Below are 20,339 nucleotides of genomic sequence, written 5' to 3'. Positions count from 1 at the left end.
GATGTCACGATTTTGTGTTGACGTCAATTGCCGTCTGTGGCGTTCAAAAGGTTAAGAAACTATGAATATGGTCGCCTAGTACCCATAGTACAAGCTTTGCATAGTTAGGAACTTGGTTGATATCTATAACATTGTCCACAAACATTAAAATATAACATTTAGTGCCACTTTGTCACTTTAAAGTCTGTATAGCTACTCTACTAGTAAACCCTAAAAATTAAAAATAATCTCAACTATTACACCGTAACCGTAACCGTAACCTGATCTGACCGCATCCGGCCCCCGAATAAATTAAACTAGATCACTTCGTAATCGATTGCTTGTCGTTTGCCAATCGATCTTTTTGTAATGTACACTCGGATACGATTTTAATTACGTACAGATTGTTGGGTGTGGTACATAGCAGGACTGTGAGTCACAAATATCAATATCCAATATTTCCATATGAGCATATTGGAACAGTTAGGAAGCCCCGAAATATTATTACTTCGTAATTCTTTTACAAAATGTGATAAAATAGTTCCTTTTGTACCGAATCCTAATATTTTTAAATGTTTGATGAATTTGCTTTTTATTAGTATTTTACTCCTATGAAGGAAATTACGCTATTATATTTATAAATTACTAGACGGGCCCGCAGCTCCGCTCGCGAAATGAAATAAAGAGTGTGTCAACCCTGCCAGGGTTCATAACGGTGATAGGGATTTCTTATTTGTACCCGTTATTTGGATAACTTAATACGCAAAATATCTGCAAAAAATTATGTGATTTGATAAAAGGCAATTTATACTTTTTCATCTACGTAGTTATTTATTTAAAACTCGTTTCAACATAAAATTATTATTTATTTTTATAAGCCTAATTGCAAAAACGTTCATTAGATTAATTTCCGCCTTAAGACGAATATGGACGACCACCGCCCATAAATCGCCTTTTGGTACAAACGTACGTACTCCCCATTTCCCTTTCTGAATACTAACATTACTTACTACGGTTATGTGAATCCTGGCCTCCGAGAAAAGATCACACCATGTTTCTCGGTCTTGCGATAGCTCTCGCCAGTCCCCATGGCCGAGGATAAGCAGATCTCGAGCAACTACGTCGTTCCAGCGGTAGGTACCTATGACGTCCAATTGGGCGTCTCCCATTTCGTTGTCCCAAGTACGCTCTCGTCACGGCACGATCCTCTCCCATTCTCTCTAAATGTCCGAGCCAATGTAAGCTTAGCCACTTTTGTCTCTCAGTATTCCGCCAGTATATCGGAACACATCCTTATTTCTATATTAGCAACAGAGTTATATTACGATATTTGGCCGACTGCTGACTGTACGTTTGCTTATTTTCACCAGGTCGTTTCGCTCAAAAATATCTGAACATGCACTTAAATTTTATCTACCTACATTATAACTTGCTATCAACTTTGTATTTTTGGCCCATCTCGGCAGCCCGGTCCCCGGACGAATTTGTTTGCCGAAGCTGTGAAAGTAAATCTGAATAACATAACTCAAAAAGAAATTTAAAACAACAAAATACATATTACTATTGATATTGATAAGTCATTATCAGTCATTATATGGCATGTCACTCGTATGGGCATAAACTAAGGTAAAAGGTTGAGGTTGACAGCACTTTTTATTTTACTTCGAGTAAAAAAGGCCGAAATCACTGCATACCAACATAACAAACATAATTTTGGTTATTTAAAGTTCGAAACGAAACCAACCGAGAGTTTCCGAAAATAGCCGATAGTCGTAAAATGAAGAATGTTATGAAAATTTCTTTTGCTTATTGTAAATTAAATACGCATCGAAAGCGATAGTTTTTATGCTCTAGTTATATTCTCATACTTAGATAATAGATTGGAACAGTTTTTTCTTATCATACGTGCGTCGTATTTGAGAAACGTGTCAAAAACTTTTTTAGAAATTTGTAAGGCGCCATCTCGCTTCTTCCCTCGTTTTTTATCCCGTTCTGGTTTTTCAATTTTATATATATGATAGGGTTTTAAATGACAATATATTTTCAAGAAAGTATTTTTGCCAATTCCTTTTATGTCAGCGTTCAATTATTTTGACATTATTGTAAAGACCCTATAGGCAAACTTAAACGAAATCATTTTTTGGAGAGATTTATTTTTTAATGATAATACTTATTAGAAATACGTGTAACTTCTTTATCTTGGCAGAGGACACTGGCCGCGTAGCCAAGATGCCAATCGCTCACGCTCCGTAGCGATCGAAACGCAACTGTCACTGTCACGATAATTTGGAAGAGTGATAGAGAGACATAATGCTTTTCGATGTCGAAGCGATAGCGATTGTAACCTTGGCTAGGCCGGCTGATGATTAAAAGACAAATTTTACTAAACAGATACTCAATGTTTTTCCTACTTATTCGAAAAAGAGAATTTCTTTTCAGTTTTAAAGCGAAATTCTCTATCCTGAGTAGGGTAATTCGCCAGTAACTGGCCACTTTTAGTAACTGGCCGCCCTAAACCAAAAATTAATTATATTCACCTATAAACAGGTATAAGGTTTCAATAACTGGCCACCTTATACTAAAATCAATCCTATTTACTTATAGGTGAATAGAATTCATTTTTGTTTTGGGGTGGCCAGTTACTAAAAGTGGCCAGTTACTGGCGAATTACCCTATTCTGGTTCTTTTTAAAGTTAATGAGTCAACCAAATTTCTGAACAAACTGTACGATTACCTAAAAAGAATAATTGCCCTACTAGAGAAAGCGAACTTGACACTTGTCCGAAACTGTCAGTAAATCTTACATGTTACCATTTCGTTGACAGATCAACGCATTATAAAATGTAGATTAAGCCTGATTTATGTGTAATTTGTTTATTACATTAGCCACTTATATGTTACTAAGTTAAATGTTACCAAATAGGTAGAGCGACCTTTAAACGCAGATTGTGCAACCGTCGCATTAATTACAGTAGCATAAAATAATAATCAAGCGATATATTAATGAGCAACTATTTTTTATTAATAATGGACAAATACACTTTATAGGCTCTTTAAATTTTTTTTACAAATAAGTTAAACACATTATCAAAAAGTTAACTAAAGGTCTATCGCCAAAATCGATTTTTTTATATCGTTATCTGCTCGTTCTTGCTTTTTCGAGCAACAGAGTTGTGGATAACGTTTTTAGGGTTCCGTCCTATTACTAAGATTCCACTGTCCGTCTGTCCGAGACAGTTGAAATTTTCACAGATAATGTCTTTCTGTTGCCGCAATAACAACGAATACCTACTAAAAACTACAGAACCCTAGGTGGCGAGTCCAACTCGCACTTGTCCGGTTTTTCGATGATGGCAATAGACCCTCTGCTATCTCCAGGCGTATGCCAAATTTCCTCCATAAGATTATTTTATTTTATTTTATTTATTGAGAAACAAACGGTCATATACAAAAATGTGTACATAAATATGTTATATCCATACGAGACCTACAGTTTCCTTAAATTGTAACTGTGCTATATACTATATAATACAGTGAAACCTGGATAAGTGAGACTTCAAGGGACGAGCAGATTTGTCTCACTTAAAGAGGTATTCCACTTACCCAGGCTCTCAGTTAGCCAGGTACAAATAAATTTTCTGTCTCATTTACAGAGGGTCCCATTAATAGAGGTGAGAATAGAGGATATATCTCAGTTATAGAGGTGGTTAATAAGGTATTTTGTAATTATCTTTAAATGTTTAGGTAAAATAATCCTTGTCCCTAAATAATTTTTAAGTCAGTTTAAATATTTCTTTGAATTTATTTTGAATGATTTTCCAAAGGATAGATTTTTTCAATTAAATTTGATACGGACTTCATTGCGTCTTAGAAAATTAAATGAAAATTTGTTTATTCTTGTTACTTATCAAGATTTCAGCTTTCGTTTCGATAGTTTTAACTACATAAAGTAACAAAATTAAACTTGAAGTTGTTTAGACACAATTAAGCAAATGCGGAATTTGTGGATAGACTAAGAGTTAGTAAGAATACGGAAATTGATCAATAAAGTCCAAGTTAGAGAGGTCATAGATTGACGTTATCTCAGATACAGAGGTAATTCGTATAAAATTCTAAAAAAAAAAACAATTAGGAAAATGTAATCTTATAAATATAGTCTCAGTAAAAGAGGTAAAATACACTCTCTGTCTCAATTATAGAGGTAAATGTGACTATAAAATCACAACAACTAATCCCAGTTATAGAGGTTCGTTTTATCTCACTAACAGAGGTAATTCAGTGCTAAAGTGTCGGGACCGCACCATGAGTCCCAGCTATAGAGGTTTCTCACTTATCCAGGTCCCACTTAACCAGGTTTCACTGTAATATAATATATAATATATGTAATGTATTTTTTATTGTTTTGTAAGTGTTTTTATATTTTACTTTTATATTCATATTATAAAAACCTAGCCTAAGACGAATGATGAATAAAGAGATTATAATATTATAATAAATAAATAAATAATAATAACGAAAAGGATTTTCTACGCTAGTAATCGCGACTGGGGGCATTATATTAATTAGAGATCGAATGTCACTATAAATCTAAAATTGCTAATTAATTGATTAGATAGGTATACATAAATTGTGTATCTACGTATGGACGCTAGGTGAGATTGGCGCCAACTTCTTTTCTGGCCAATCTGATTATTCCGTGTAGACCTTTAACCCTTTATAAGGCATTAAGGTGTCAGAATCATGCAAAATTGAACTCTACCACTTTGAAATAATGTTCAAAATCAGGTGGGAGATATATTAGCTCTGCCTTATAAAGGCTTAAACGGTCCATAGCTACGACCGAGTCATCATTCAACAAGATTAATCTCAAACGACACCATCGTAGCCTCACATTACATTACAAGAATGCGTGCAATCAATTTAATTCAAACATTTACTAATTCAGAGTTCGCGTGCCCGGAGAATATCATTACCTGTCTGTCTATACGTTCATACAATCATTCTGTCGATTCGTTCGTACATCATACAATTATATGGAGGCTTTGATGGTACCGCTACGTTCCGATTTCCGATTGACATTTGCCTATGTTGAAAAACCGAACAAGTGCGTGTCTCTCGTGTGCCGCGAGAGTAGGTTTTTTTTTTTCAAATAGTTCCCTCTTACGGCTTGGCAAAAAAGAGAAGAAATTAAACAGTGGCAACACTGTAGTGTCGTCCCGTTTTCTTATATAGGTATATTGATTTGAAAGGGACGACGCTACAGTATTGCCACTTTTTAATTTCTACTCTTTTTTGCTAAGCTGTACGCGGAACCTCTTTCCGGCATACGAAAGATAGGGATAATATGAAAATAGTAACATACAATGGGGCGTATCAAATGCGTACTTGCTTTAAGAAGGGAAGTAATTTGGAGAAAACTATTTTCTTCGAAAGTATTTTGTTAGGCTGAGTTAGGTATTTCGATTTGTTTAAATTTTGAATAGTCGGCTCGAAAGTTAGAAGGGACGTTTTTTGAACTTTCTAGTTATTTCCCAAAACACCTTTAAACACCCTTCGACAATTTGAAAAGGACTACCGTGACTTTCTCGAAAAGTTCGTGGTATCTTTAAACATACCACGAACTTTTTAGTTTAAAGTGTCAGCTTCGTATCATGTCGCATGCTTGAGTTAAGTAGTAGGTAGTTAGTTTTAGTCATGTTTTATGAATCGATAATGTTTATAACTTTATACCTACCTATACCTATAGTTTAAACTGATACTATAATAGTAAAAAATAAAAATTGACCTAGGCCTATCTAGTGCCCGGGCTAAAATCGAACATGATGGGTCTTCTGCATTCACGGCGGACACCTTAACCACATGGGCACCCGGACCGGATTACTTACAAGTGGCACTGGTCGAAATGTTTCAAGTATATTAATCTATGCGAAGTTAGGCGCTTTTGAAATTTGTATAAGCCAATAGGGAATATTACGCAAAACTCTGCGTAGGGGGCGCCACTACCACTATCCATCACAATCTAGGGGTCTACCGCGAAACAAGAAAATCAAAATTTCGTTATTTAACCTCTCTATCACTCTTCCATATTCGAGCGATAAAGAAGCAGATAACTAAATTTCGTATTTCGCGTTTCCCGGTAGGCCCTTGTTAACAACCCGCCTTGATGCATCAATGTCATATTTTATTGTCTGTGAAAACTAGTCAAAAAACAGTTTAAGGCACAGTATGTATAAGTTACTCTATGGTTTACTAGCTAGCTTAGTGCTGCACTCTGGCGGCAGAACATTGCAGTAATACCCCCTATTGTGTAGTCGGGTAAATTGCATCTAATCGAGTTGTTTATATCAAACTAAATATGTAGTATAATCTAATCACCTCTAGACAAGTTATCCACCTGACATACACTTTGCACAATAGCCCAGCGCGTAAATTACTCGCTTGTAAAGAGATTTGATTACAAAATTACAATGTAATTAACCTTTCTGGCTTAATATGGTAACGGCTATGACTAAAGAGCAACAATAATTATGATTGCGGCTTAGTCGTGAAAGAAGTCATTAAGCTTTTTGTATGGAAATCAAAGTGACACCGGATGGTTATAGATGAATGGTTGAAAGGGCATTAGACAGTTTGTTGTAAAAATATATGCTAAATTAAGCTTCGATACTAACACGTCACTTCGATTGGCCGATTTAGGTACAGTCACCTGCATTAATGTGTTACTCTTTGAAGGCCGCAAAAATATGTGACACGCTCTTATACTCTCTAGTCTCTACAAATAAGATCGCCTCAGATATTTTTGCGGCCTACGTTATGTAACATATTATTGCAGGTGACTGTACTATACTTAACCGTTCCGCTTGTGTCAATTTTGTAGCAAAATGACAGTTCCAATGGGCAAATTGAGGCAACCGACCTGTCATTCTAGTATGTGAGACATAAATACAAGATTTAGCAATGGAACTTTTTATGTATTTGGAACCGTTGCCTGGTATGCCTTCTAACCGTTTCTTCCTTGTCCTCAGGAGCGCCTGGGCGGCGGCGGGCTGGGCCTGGGCGGCGGCGGCTTCCGCGGCGGCGGGCAGCCCTCGCTCGCCGACTTCCAGCCGCCCTACTTCCCGCCGCCCTTCGCCCCCGCACCGCATCCTGCCAGCCCGCACCATCAACAACAGGTATAGATATATACACACCTCTTAACATGACTATCATACCATAAGCCATCGTTACGCAGAAGCGCCTAGGTGACAGCGGCTTTCGCGGGGCCGGACGGCCTTCGCTCGCCCCCGCGCCGCACCCTGACGCAAGCCCGCACCAACAACAACATGTATAAATTGATAGTACACCTTAATATGCCGGCCAAGATATTGCTTGCCGACTTCCAGCCGCCCTACTTCCCGCCGCCCATCGCCCCCGCACCGCAATCCGCCAGCCCCCACCATCAACGACAGGTGTAGACACTGCACCCCTCAGTATGACTAATTGTCTATCATGTCATAATCACTTGCTTGCCGACTTCTAGCCGCCCTACTTCTGCCCTTCGCCCCTGCTCCGCACCCCGCCATCCCTCTCTACCAATACCAGTGACAGCTAGTTTAGATAGACAATATCAAACCTCACCAATAGTTTTTGAGCGACCATTAAATCAGAATGATATCACAGTCTTATCTGAGCAACCCTACTATCTTTCATCCCTGTGGACCGAAGCCAAAGCACAGAATAAATAATAGTACTAAGTACAGAAGATTCACTCTCTAACACAACGTGTCTGTTACGATTAGGACAGATATGACCGCTAGGTGGCGACAGCGCCACGCGCGGCTTATGGCTAGCCACCAAAATTGGTGTGAGACGGATCGGATGTACTTGTAGTTGTAACTACCTGTTGCAAAGCGACGAAATCGCGGAGTGAACCACGCCTGGCCAAAGTAAAAATATGTTAACGAATATTTTCACAGAACATGTAATAACCGTACCATTTGTCCTCAGAACCATGGCATGGAATACAGCGGCGGCGGCGAGGCGTACGCGCAGCACTACGCGCCGCAACAGCTGCTGCCGCGCCACCATACGCACCACGAACACGCGCGATTGCACCGCGACCATCACGACATTCATACACACCATGTAAGTCACACTGACTGGCACCATCATAGCTCGGCAAAAAGTATTTCATGTGTACGATGAATAGGGTAAAACGGCCAAGCCACATATTTTGACTAAGGTGTAGAGTTTGTGAAGTTAGAAGCTTGGCTCTACAAGAGATCTGATAACTTTTTGGTAGTGCGAGCCTTATGGTTTCGTCTTGGCAACATTTTACATGAAAATGTTTTTGGTGGGATTCTATTCTAGTGCATGTATACAAGCGCCCAAAACCAGAAAATTTAACAAGACAAATTCATCCAAAATATACAAGATGCAAATGTAATACGTATAAAATCTCTTAGTCAAACGCACGTAAGAAGCTAATCGCTGAATAACTAGTTATAATACACAAATCTGAACTATTCTATGCTCGCGAATTCTCCCCTCGAAATATGTTATAACGGGGCTCAAAGGGGAACTGGGAAGAAATGCTGCTTACATTTAAGCAATAATAACGAACTTAACGAGCAATAATTAGTAAGATTAATTAAAATAACGGAATGCTCCTCGCGCTTACCACTTGACTTAAATATTTGGAAGTGTTTAAACAATGAGATTTTTCAGAGAAAGCTAAGATTCCCCCGTCTTACCTACATTCCTTTCATCAGTAGGCACATTGACTAGGTATCCTAATCCTAAGCTAACGTTACAGTAAATTAACTATAATATTAGCAAACCTAACTACCAATTGAAATCTCCGAACTTGAAAATCGAGCCCCGTTGTTCGATTTACAAACCCGATTTCTTTTCAAAAATCGAACGTATAACTTCAACGTATATTTTCGGCCAGCAATACTATGCTTCAGAATTGAAATGGCATATTTTCAATACGTTATCCAATGCATTTGACCATTAGGCGATGAAGCAAACATTTATGGCACTGGCACTTTGGCAGATTAGCCCTAATGTTCCGGCCCAACCGAGACGGGCTGGCAACACAAAGAAATTCACTTTTGGCGGGAAACTCTACGTCATTTTGTGATTTAATGGCGATTGAAGATGAAGTTGAATGGATATTTTAGTTGCTGAAATTGCTTGAACATGTTGACAATGTTGTAATAATTCGCCATTTACTGTTACCGATTCGATTATAGATTTTTGCAATACCTATAGCAATTCAACAGTAATTATTCTAAGCTAAGTACTTAACTATACTTGGTCAAGCAGATCTTGTCAGTAGAAAAAGGCGCGAAATTCAAATTTTCTATGGGAAGATATCCCTTCGCGCCTACATTTTTCAAATTTGCCGCCTTTTTCTACTGACAAGATTTCCTTGACCATCTATATATATCTGTTTTCACATCGAATATTTAAGCAAAGCAACTTGTTTTTTTTTCTAGTTGAATTTTTCGATGACTGGCTTGTCCTAGTTCTAGGTCGAATGCTTACTTATTTATGATTTATTAGACACAAAACATACTTAACTATCGATATAATGTTAGCTTAAAAATGATCATGTTAAAAAAAACATTATAGAGGCTTATTTTCATATTCGTTTGTTTTTACAACAGTTGGGGCACAGTGGTTTCGGCTACGGCGGCGGCGAGCGGCGCGCTGACTACGGAGCGAGGGAGCAGCATGAGATCGCTCTTCATCACGCACTGCACTCAGAGGAGGCGCCGGTCAGTACAAACTTGTGTTTAACAGTAAGGGCACAGTGACTACGGCGCTAACTACGGTGCGGAAACAGCATGAGATCGCTCTACACCACGCACTGCACTCAGAGGAGGCGTCGGTTAGTACAAACTTGTGTTTTAACAGTATGGGCACGGTGACTACGGCTCTACCTACGGTGCGGGAGCAGCATCGGATCGCTCTACATCATGCACTGCATTCAGAGGAGGCGCTGGTCAGTTTAAACTTGGTTAGCAATAAGGGCACGGTGACTACGGCGCGAGAGCAGCAAGGGATCGCGCTGTACCACCCGCTGCACTCCGAGCAGGTGCCGGTCAGTTCAAACGTTAAACATTCCTTATGTTTAATAGTTAGGGCACTGCGTTTTAGACTACGTCACACGGTACTGTGAGTATGAGTAGGTATGACTACGGATTTTTAATTCAGTAAATTAATCCTTAATATTGTCACGTACTTTATACTAAAGCGCGAGTGTAGCAGGTTACTAAATCATAAGGTTTGGCTCAAGTAATATTTTTTTACGTTAATGCGAGAAATTTTTATGTTATCATCCAAGTTTCCAACCTTTTCCTTACGATCTTTTTCTTCAATTTGTAGTCAGATTACATACTTTCCACGCAGATACACCTAGTAAATATTATGGAATATTCTGTATATTGAAATTGTGGCTTCATATCATTTTATCTAAATTACATTCTATTGGTTATAATAAAGTCATAAAACGATCACCCCCGGTCAACAAGGAATGAATATGTCCGCCAATCCGACAGGAATTTAATAAAGCAAATTAAGTCGACCCGTAGTTGGAATGCCGGAATTTCGTCCATATATTTTTCCCTCCAATGTTTTCTTAATATGCCAATCATATCGCGAAACCATAGATAACTTAGTTTTTTTTTTCAGAATGCCGGCATGGATGATACTACAGGGTTCATGACTGATCTACCTTTATTAAAAAGTAAGTTATTATTTTTATAATAATATAGGCAGTGACTACAACTTTACAACTGCAATACGCAGTGTGAATATAATAAAATGAATAATACCTTATATTACAGTATATACAAATAAATGATACTAAACTTGCTAAGCATCAAAAAAATCCTTATCTTTAAGTATAATAAAGTTCTTCAAAGTATAAGTAACGGTGACTTTCCGTCAGAGAAGGTTCCATGTGCTTCATCTGCAATAAGGACGTTTCTATCAGAATTTTTGTTGGAATTTCAGACGAAAACGTAACGTCCTTATTGTACTTGAAGCAAAGGACCCTTCTGTGATGGAAAGCCAATTTTTTTACACACACAAGAGCAATGAAATGAGTCACCTTGTAATGTAGGTATGCATTTGTCGAAACCTACAAGCTGGATATTCCTTTTTCTTCTTTTTACTCATCAATTTGAACACAGGGAGAAAGTAAACTCATTAGAGATTTGTCAGTTGTTTGATTAAAATTATTGATACCAAGCTATAATACCTACAAGTGCCTAGCAATTATCTATCAATATTTAGACTGCACGTCATCCGTTAGTGGAAAGAGGCCTATTCTTAAAAAAAAGTAGTGTTGCCTTATTATTTATTTATTTAATCGAATGGCATAAAAAAATTCAAATGCCTTATTAAGAATAAGAATAAGAATAATTTCATTTACTCATGGCAAACTAAAACTACATTTCATTTCATTAAAAGTATAATTACCGGCTAAATTACCTGTGCTCTTCGATGATGATTTTTGTCGAGTCATCGGTATTTGAGAGACAGACAGACAAAAAACATGAAGTATTATATATGTAAATTGATATTTCATATTTTTTACGTCATTCGATAGTTGAATACCAAATTTTGTGGAACAGGTACCTGTCAACAGAAGCTTCTGACCACAAAGAACGCGAGAAAAACGCATACCTATTTTATAAACGGGAGATGTATGAAACACCAATTATTAAAAATATATATAGGAAAAGTATAAAGTATCTGGAATTTCTGAAAGATAAAAACACACCTATTAAGCGAATAGGTAGGTAAATAATACTTTTTCGTAAGATGCCTTTTTATGGGATACCAACGCTATTAAATATAGGTCATACCTAACAGAAACACGTGGAATAAATGTCATATACTAAGAAAAAGTGACCAAGGCCTCCAGTGCCCCAGGCTGGAATCGAACCAGCGTCCTCTGCTATCGCGGCAGGTGCCTGAACACAAATTGAACACACTTGATAAAAACAAATTAAAATATTTTCTGAAAAATAATTTAATTTGTTCAAATACTTCATAGTATAGAAACACGTGGGCTTAATTTATACAATATTTTACTTACCGTACTGAAATTATTCAAATTGCACGTGCGTGCGTCGATAAAATAAATACATATTATTAACTTATCAAATATTTCATTGTTACCCGCTCAAAGATGACCTCTTAAAGATAAAACTGTAATTAGGCCTCATACCGCACTTATCGGATAGGTGTATCGACTTTTCTAAATAGATTGTAAAAAAGGTCCATCTCATCTCATGCAACGGGCCAATGAATCGATATCGACAATAAAACTATCGATCAATCAATCTATATTTGAATAGAGCATTCGAATTTGGAATCGATACTCGTAAAAACTCGATACCCTAGTATTTTTAATTACACTTCCAAATTTGAAGTTGCATTCCAATTTCAAAACTCGTAGTAGCTAATTGGCTGTTTTTTTTCTTTTTTCAAATGGCAGGGTGTTAAGAGCCAGTATGGTGCAGAGTTAATGACATACTAATGTTTATTGTATTAGGGTTGCCATAAAGAAATATTACAATGTGAATGGCTCACGCTGCGTTCATGTTTGGGGCGTGGCGGACGCGGGGAGTGCCATTGTAGAACACGGTGCTCAGAAATTTGTAATCACCCGTATTTTTTGTGCGAGATACGCATTTATTAGCTGTATTTGTATTGTAGCAGTAATAGGCGCTGGTAGATGGGGTCCGCCGATTTGGGGTACACTGAATGATTATGCAGTTCTTAGAACATGTATCGGAGTAGCTAGATCATTGTTTGAAGTAGGTTCGTTTAAAATTGTAGCGATGAATGTTTTATTTATTTATCGATGCTATTTATTTAGAAAAAATAGTGCGCTGTACTCAGAAGCGCTGGTGGCCTAGCGGTACGAGCGTGCGAACCGGAGGTCGCGGGTTCAAACCCCGCCTTGTACTTTGATACCAGACGCTTTTCTGTGAAGGAAAACATCGTGAGGAAACCGGACTAAGACCGGAATAAGGCCTAGTTTTACCCTCTGGGTTGGAAGGTCGGATGGCAGTCGCTTTCGTAAAAACTAGTGCCCACTCCAATTCCTGGGATTAGTTGCCTAGCGGACCCCATGAGTCGTTGCAAAATGCCGGGACAACGCGAGGAAGATGATGAGTATGCTGTACTCAGTATAGTACCTAGATAAAAATAGGTGTCAGCTGACTCACGAAAACTTTTTTACAATATCTTATTAACAAGTTTTACCTATTCTAATACTTTAGCATATTTATGATGCCCGAATAACCCTAATAGCCAGCAATATTTAGCGTAGATATGTTTTAATTTATCCCCCAAGTTTCCGCTAGTTTAAGAACCAAAAGGAAAACCTAACTTTATCTTCTTAAACCCCTTATAAACGTTTACTAAAGTTGACAAGCCGATAATAATCGTTTGTCCCTTTCCGACGTATTGGTATGATGGAAAGGGACAAACGATTATTATCGGCTTGTCAACTTTAGTAAACGTTTATGAATAAGGAGGTTATGTTTTATCTTTGTCGCAGCGATAAAAGGGCGCGACGGCCTCGGCGGCTCATGCGCCCCCAACGACGTGTTCTGCTCAGTGCCCGGACGGTTGTCACTACTGTCCTCGACGAGCAAGTACAAGGTGACAGTGGGGGAGGTGCAACGTCGGTTGTCACCCCCAGAATGCCTCAACGCATCGCTGCTCGGCGGAGTTCTACGCCGGTAAGTACACTAAGAACAGTACCTACACTTGATACAAGTTTTGGTTAGAAAACTGCGACTAATCACGATAGCACCTCATGTTCTACTCTCGTAACGGGAAAACTCAACTTAACTTTTGTAACTTCTATGAGATTATGACGTTTAAATAACACTTGCGCAGTCTGTGCTATCAAAATCGATGCCAGCTTAGCTTGGTCTAGCTCTACAATGTTATTGATAGCCGGGGAATTCATTATCATAGACAAAGTATAGGTAATGATCTTTATGATCTGCTCAATACTGCGCGTAATAAAAAACGAACTGGAAAATCGCACTCAAACCTGTCTGATAAATTAAAAATAAACACTTCAACGTCACATACTCATCAAAGCTGATCATGATTAAGACATTAATTTAAATCAAGGTTACAAGATTATCTCTAATTTTTACACCTAATTATGATCTGAATGTCTGTGTCTGTTCTTTAAAGTCATAAAGATTTAGTATCTTTTTTAAATAGGACCTTAAAGATATTGTTTCCTAACTTAGATTGACTTGAGTGGTCTTCAAGTCAGATTCATTACAATTAAGTCTGAATTCAGGTATTCTTAAAGGTAACATAAGTCAAGGCCAAAATATTACATATAGCTATACGCAAATATTATTTTTATATTGCGGTTTTGTCTGTGGCAAGATAAAGCTGCTTTTCAAAAGGAAAAAACGGAACCCTTCTATAAGGAAGGAGGAGGAGGAGGGGGAGGGGTGTGATCCTATGATCACTCGTGCTTCTGTCTGTCTGTCACAGCCTATTTTCTCGAAAGCTACTGGACCAATTAAGTTTAAATTTGGTACACATATGTAAATTAGTGACCCAAAGACGGACATTTTTGGGGGGTACATGAGACAATAAAAAATAAAGTTTTTCAAACTATACCGTGTTATATGTCAAATGAAAGAGCTCATTTTTAGAATTTCAAATATATTTTTTTTATAATTTTAAAATTAATAGGTTAGAAGTTATTTAAGAAAACAGCCAAAAAATTACCATTACCTTTATCTCCGAAACTACTGGGTCAATAATTTTGAAAAAAAAAAATACACAAAATAGTTCTTTACCTATAGATGACAGGAAGCCTATTAGAAATGTGCAGTCAAGCGTGAGTCGGACTGAATGTACGGAACCCTTGGAACGTCCGACTCGCACTTGGCCGGTTTTTTTTGCGTCAAGCTAGAATGTTGTCCCTAGAAAATTATCAAAGAAACTGAGCGGCAAAAATTTTCCGTTTCACAGCAAAAAGTTACCACTGTCGGCGGTCAATAAGGCAAATAATTAAATGAAACCCAATAAGAAATCGCACTTATTACCGACGTACAAAGTAGATTCGCTAGAAAACGTCTAGTCTCGTGGCGCCCACCATACAAAATTAATAGCCAAGGAAGTTAGAATCTTGTAGTATTTCCAATTAGGTTGAATTTCATTTGTTCGAAAATTTTACAAGACTAATAAACTAAACTGTTGATACTCATCAAAAAATGTACTTAGTTCTAGTTCTTGTACCTACACAGTTTACACAATAAATATATAAACTATATTTACTATATATATATATATATATATATATATATATATATATATATATATATATATATATATATATATATATATATATATATATATATATATATATATATACTACTTATATATACTTTGTTTTTAATTAAGGTTGACATTCCATCGAAACTGAGTGTACATCCTAATGTACATTGGGCGGCACGAGGCTAAATAACATCTTTCCATAAATCTACATACAAACCATAATAACAATACGCACCTGACGTAAAGCCATTATTATAATGCCTACGATAAACGCTAGATAATATTTCAGTTAACTTCATGCATAATGTAATAATTCATTTTAAATATTCTTTAAGTACAAGCCGCCGCCACCAAGCATCTTGTTTAAGTACAATTAAGCCGGAGAACTACCTATAGCGGCGCGCGAGCGATATTTTTGTTAGCTTTACGAGTTCTATTGAAGTTACCTTTCAACTAAAAATTCAGAGCAAGGAAACATAAAAAAGTCAAGACACACATAATATTCTCGTATAAATTAACGTCGATAAGCGTTTTGGCTGTTTTCTACTATAACCAACTAAAAAACTGGGTATTAAGAAGTTATTGTGATGTAGAAGTTGTCTATCTTGTACGAGATTTTATCTCCTATAACAACGGAAAGTATATGTGATATACGACAAAAATTCGACGAGTCTGACGATAAGCTACCAAAGCGTTGATAAACTTATCGCATCGCATGTCCATGAGCGACAGGCTGTCTGTAATTTTTTTTTGCACTGGCAACACTGTGTAGCTCGGTCAACTCGGTTTGCGGCCAGTGCTTCGTCTGCTATTAGATGCTTTTTATTCGCGGTTGGATCTGGGTCGTGTTTAAACACACATATCCATAACTGGTTTATAACCGCTCTTCCCAAGTTCAATTAAACCCGTAAATTGTAACAAGTATGCGTTATTGGAAGTCCTACTTTAACTGAAGCGCGGTGGTTTTGGTGGAGCGCTGGGTCTAAAGCGCGGCGAAGGATATACTGTGTATCTCACCCAAGGGAAAAATAACCTTACGACATGGCCTTTACGGCCTAGGGATGTTGCGGATGCAGATATTTTGACATCCGCGGATGCGGATGCGGATATTTAAAGTCTCACATCCGCGGATGCGGATGTCAAGATTTGGTACTTAAAAAACGTCAAATACTTATTACATTTTTAGCAATTTTTATTTAAAAAAAACGAAACGTTTAGTATTTGAGCAAGAATATAGGTGCGTTTTATTTAATAAACAGTAACTTGGCCGACTTTTCGGGATCTAGACGATTTCGTTATATATAATGACGAAGCACTTACGCCGCCGGCGCCGCCGCTAATACATTCTGTACCGACTTGGTCGACATCCGCATTATGCGGATGCTCCGCATCGATTTCATGCGGATGCGGATGTTGAAAATCATGCGGATGTTCCGCGGATGCGGATGCGGATGCGAATATCCGCAACATCCCTAGTCTACGCCTTGAAACGCCGCATTTACTATGTAGCATCCAAGAATAACGTAAACGCCAAGTACCTTTCTGTAAACATTTTTTTAGCTGACCGGATGTCTATGAGTATGATGTGACAGAACATAGTAAAAGGTCAGATGGACTCTATGTTAACTACATTGTATGGCATAATATAAAGTATCTCATTAAATGTCAGCGGGGCTGCCAAACCGCTTTGCAACTCACCCCGTAAACACCATACATATTTATTGCTAAAAATAATTAACACTTAAGGATCCGTACTTAAAATAAACCAAGCAATTATTGTAAAAAATAATAATGAGCCAAAATACTTCACACATTAAAAGAGCACATTTAGTTAATAGGGCACATTAATTGAAAGACTGTCGCGCGACAAGACAAAGGTGCTGTCACGAGCGACGGTAACCGACGTGACATGATGATTGAACGTCCGCGAAGTAATTGCCAATAGTGACAATTATTTACGGCCACTTTTATTAGTTACTTCCATAAGGATAACCGGATGTCGGGAAATCGCAATTTTTTTTTTTTACTGCGCACAATTTACCTATGTCAGTTTCGCACTGATGAGGCAGTCGTGGTAAAGCTATGGGTGCCTACACGGATTACATTAGTACGCCATAATCAATAACTCACCGACTTATCTTAATTAAAAACCCTGATTTCACTCCTCTGTCACGAAAATCACGATTCGGCCTCGTTAGTGACATTAGTGAGGCAACACCCTGATAAGTTTAACAATGCGATATTATTTTATGCTAATACTATCTCGCGGGCGACAACTATATGACATAACTACAGTATTCAAAGTTTATTTGCATTGCATTATAAAATTAGATTTATTTACGTTTTACGAAAATATAGAGTGATGTTCCTCTTAGAATAGTTGCGTGTAAAACTTAACAACATTTAAATTTAATGATTAAAAAAACTTTCATGTTATTTCTACTGAATTTATTAAGACGCTTGATTAAACTAACTTATAGATGGTAAGAGATAATAGATAATACTTATCTAATTTAAATTTTAAAATTAAGTTGATAATAAGTTATGTATTTAAACAATAATAATATTACCTATATTTTATATTCTAAAATACTAGCAAATACCTATTTTTAACTTACACGTTTAACTAAATAACAACAGCAAAAATAAACATCTCAAAATGGTTTAAATGCGACTAAAATTATAATTTAACTTAATAAGGTGTCCGCGTAAATTGGCAAATAACTGTTTAATGATAACTACTCCAACTATTTATTCCATTACTGTCACTTCAATGCATTTACAATTGTACTTTACATAAATACATTACATCAGACCTGAATGGGTCATCGGGTACTCGATATTTCAAGATTAACATGAAAATTGCCGTTTTAACGCGTAAATTAGGTGACATGTGACATTTTCTCACTTTACATATATCGTTGCTTTTAATAAATATGTCTAGGTATAATTACGAGGACCAGCCGGCGTATTATGGATGGATTTATCCACGAGATAAAATAAATATCACTTTTTAACATCGCGGGATAGAAAGTGACGGACAACGTTTTATCACGCTGTCACGTAGACAAGAACGACCATCATATCCGTACAGGAATGTAGATTATTCTTTACAGAACATTGCATTGCAGTGTCAGAACACAAACGACAGTTGTTATTTTGCCGCCATTTGTAAGATGTTGTCCGGTATAATGAGGTTAATAGATGTAAAACATAAAAAGTAATTATTTATTAATAATTAAAGACAATATTTAAGGTCCAATCCTCATACTAAATCATTTTATGTTATTAAATTAGAAAACACCCAAAAAATACCTACATAGAGTCAGACCAAGACAAGTCTGCAACGATTTTGATAGCACACGCAATGCAAGTGTTATTTTAAACGTCAAACTTCTATGAAAAAATTAAGACTTATTAATTTATAACAGTTGCACTGCGTGTGGTATCAAAATCGTTGCAGACTTATCTTGGTCTAACTCTAGTTCATAATTAAAGCCGATTGTTAATATTTCAGATATTCGTGCATTTTATATGATTAAAATAAAAGAAGCGTTTTTGATAACGATTAATATTAGTCCCATGTTAAACGCAATTATTTTGGCCCCATTTAGTAAAAACGCTATGATAAAATAGATGCATTTTAAAGCCAAAAATATCTCCGTTTTGACAATCGCCGCGTAATGAGGGCAATTACGAGCGCGTTCGAAATTCAATTTTAAATACCGACCCGCGACAGTTATTTATTGTGTGAAACGGTTTTTAATTTGTAATTACGGCTATTATAAGGATACTGCATGAATTATTAAATCGACCGGATAGATAATGTCATTCAAGCGTAATTTGCCTATTTCTGTGGCATGTGTTAAGAGTCTTTAGTGCGCTTGGCGCTTACGCCATTATTGTGACGATGTTTTCGTTAAAAGTGACGTTAAAGTTGTAAGCGCCAATCGCTCTAAGGTTCATTTTCAAACAGTACGCGACATTTTTATTGAGGTGTAGGCAATTTCTACATCGCTTTTTGACGTACATAAATCTTATACCATTATCTTTGTTTTTGGATCGAGTTTTAAAAACGTGTCAGGTTTTATTTCTGCAACTAAGTAGGCACCTTTATAGAAAGGTTACATGGAAAGATAGACTTGAAAGATTATAAGCAAGACCCAAGATGCGAATGCGAATATCCAAAATATAATAAAACTTTGGCTTAACTATACTCTGTATCTTTTTGTATTTAAATAAAATAAAACAAAATCTACCCTCAAATGGCTCCTTAAGCCAGTTGAGGGTAGAAGAAAACATTACACGATCAAATAATGTAGGTTTAGTCAAGTCGTTCAGTGACTGATCCAGCCGGTTTTGCAATTGGTCGGTTAACCAATAAATGTTATAACTACCCGTAAATGTACAAATTGTTTGTTTGCTTTTATTTAAATACCTAAAGATACAGACTATTACTGGTTGGCTTAGGGCATGGGCGTATCAATACGAAGAACGCATCTTACATAATGCTGACACTTATTAACATTACTATCTACCAACACACATAAAGAACCCACTCGAAATGTCCCGTAAAACCGCCGTCAAAACAGTACAGTACCACGGCCATTATTTCGAAACGCAACACAATGTCTCGTAAGTATAGGCACGCCATTTCGATTTAATCAATCGTGGATTATTAATGGATCTTAAGCTACACAATATAAGTTGCTTATACTATTTTACGTATAACCTTTCAAATTGAACTTAAAGAGATAACAGACATACGCGCCTAAAATAGAAAAAAGCTTTGAAAGCTTTTCAAAAACGGAACGCGATTCGATATTTTTTTAAGAATCGCATTCGGGCTAGAGTCAATAATCTTTAAATCAGCCGCTTGAATCGATACGTACTGGCCATTAGTTTGTGATCTGTCGATTCATCCGATTTAGTTTTCCATTGATTCTAAATTCAAATTCATTGTTTGGCTCGTTAGTCGCGGACGGTTGGATCTTTTGTCGCTGGCTAAGCGGACGTGTGAAAATATTAACGAT

At 36.9% G+C, this 20,339-nt stretch overlaps 1 protein-coding gene across 4 annotated transcripts in view; it reads left to right on the top strand.

The window, feature by feature from the left end:
- LOC134800754 (transcription factor AP-2-epsilon) overlaps positions 1 to 20,339 on the top strand; it is an 85,674-nt gene that overhangs the window by 57,705 nt on the left and 7,630 nt on the right. For 3 of the 4 annotated variants that reach the window (XM_063773297.1, XM_063773295.1, XM_063773296.1), the window contains 5 exons: positions 7,005 to 7,151; positions 7,966 to 8,103; positions 9,633 to 9,743; positions 10,660 to 10,714; positions 13,547 to 13,730. In XM_063773297.1, coding sequence (XP_063629367.1) covers positions 7,005 to 7,151; positions 7,966 to 8,103; positions 9,633 to 9,743; positions 10,660 to 10,714; positions 13,547 to 13,730 — 635 coding nt within the window. Of the gene's footprint in view, positions 1 to 7,004; positions 7,152 to 7,254; positions 7,304 to 7,965; positions 8,104 to 9,632; positions 9,744 to 10,659; positions 10,715 to 13,546; positions 13,731 to 20,339 lie in introns of those variants that run through there. The other variant, XM_063773298.1, reaches the window with a different exon arrangement.

This window comes from Cydia splendana, chromosome 20, assembly GCF_910591565.1.
Source record: "Cydia splendana chromosome 20, ilCydSple1.2, whole genome shotgun sequence".
Classification (NCBI taxonomy): Eukaryota; Metazoa; Arthropoda; class Insecta; order Lepidoptera; family Tortricidae; genus Cydia; species Cydia splendana.
The sequence above is the reverse complement of the archived record's forward strand: the minus strand, read 5'-3'. Positions and strand labels throughout refer to the sequence as shown.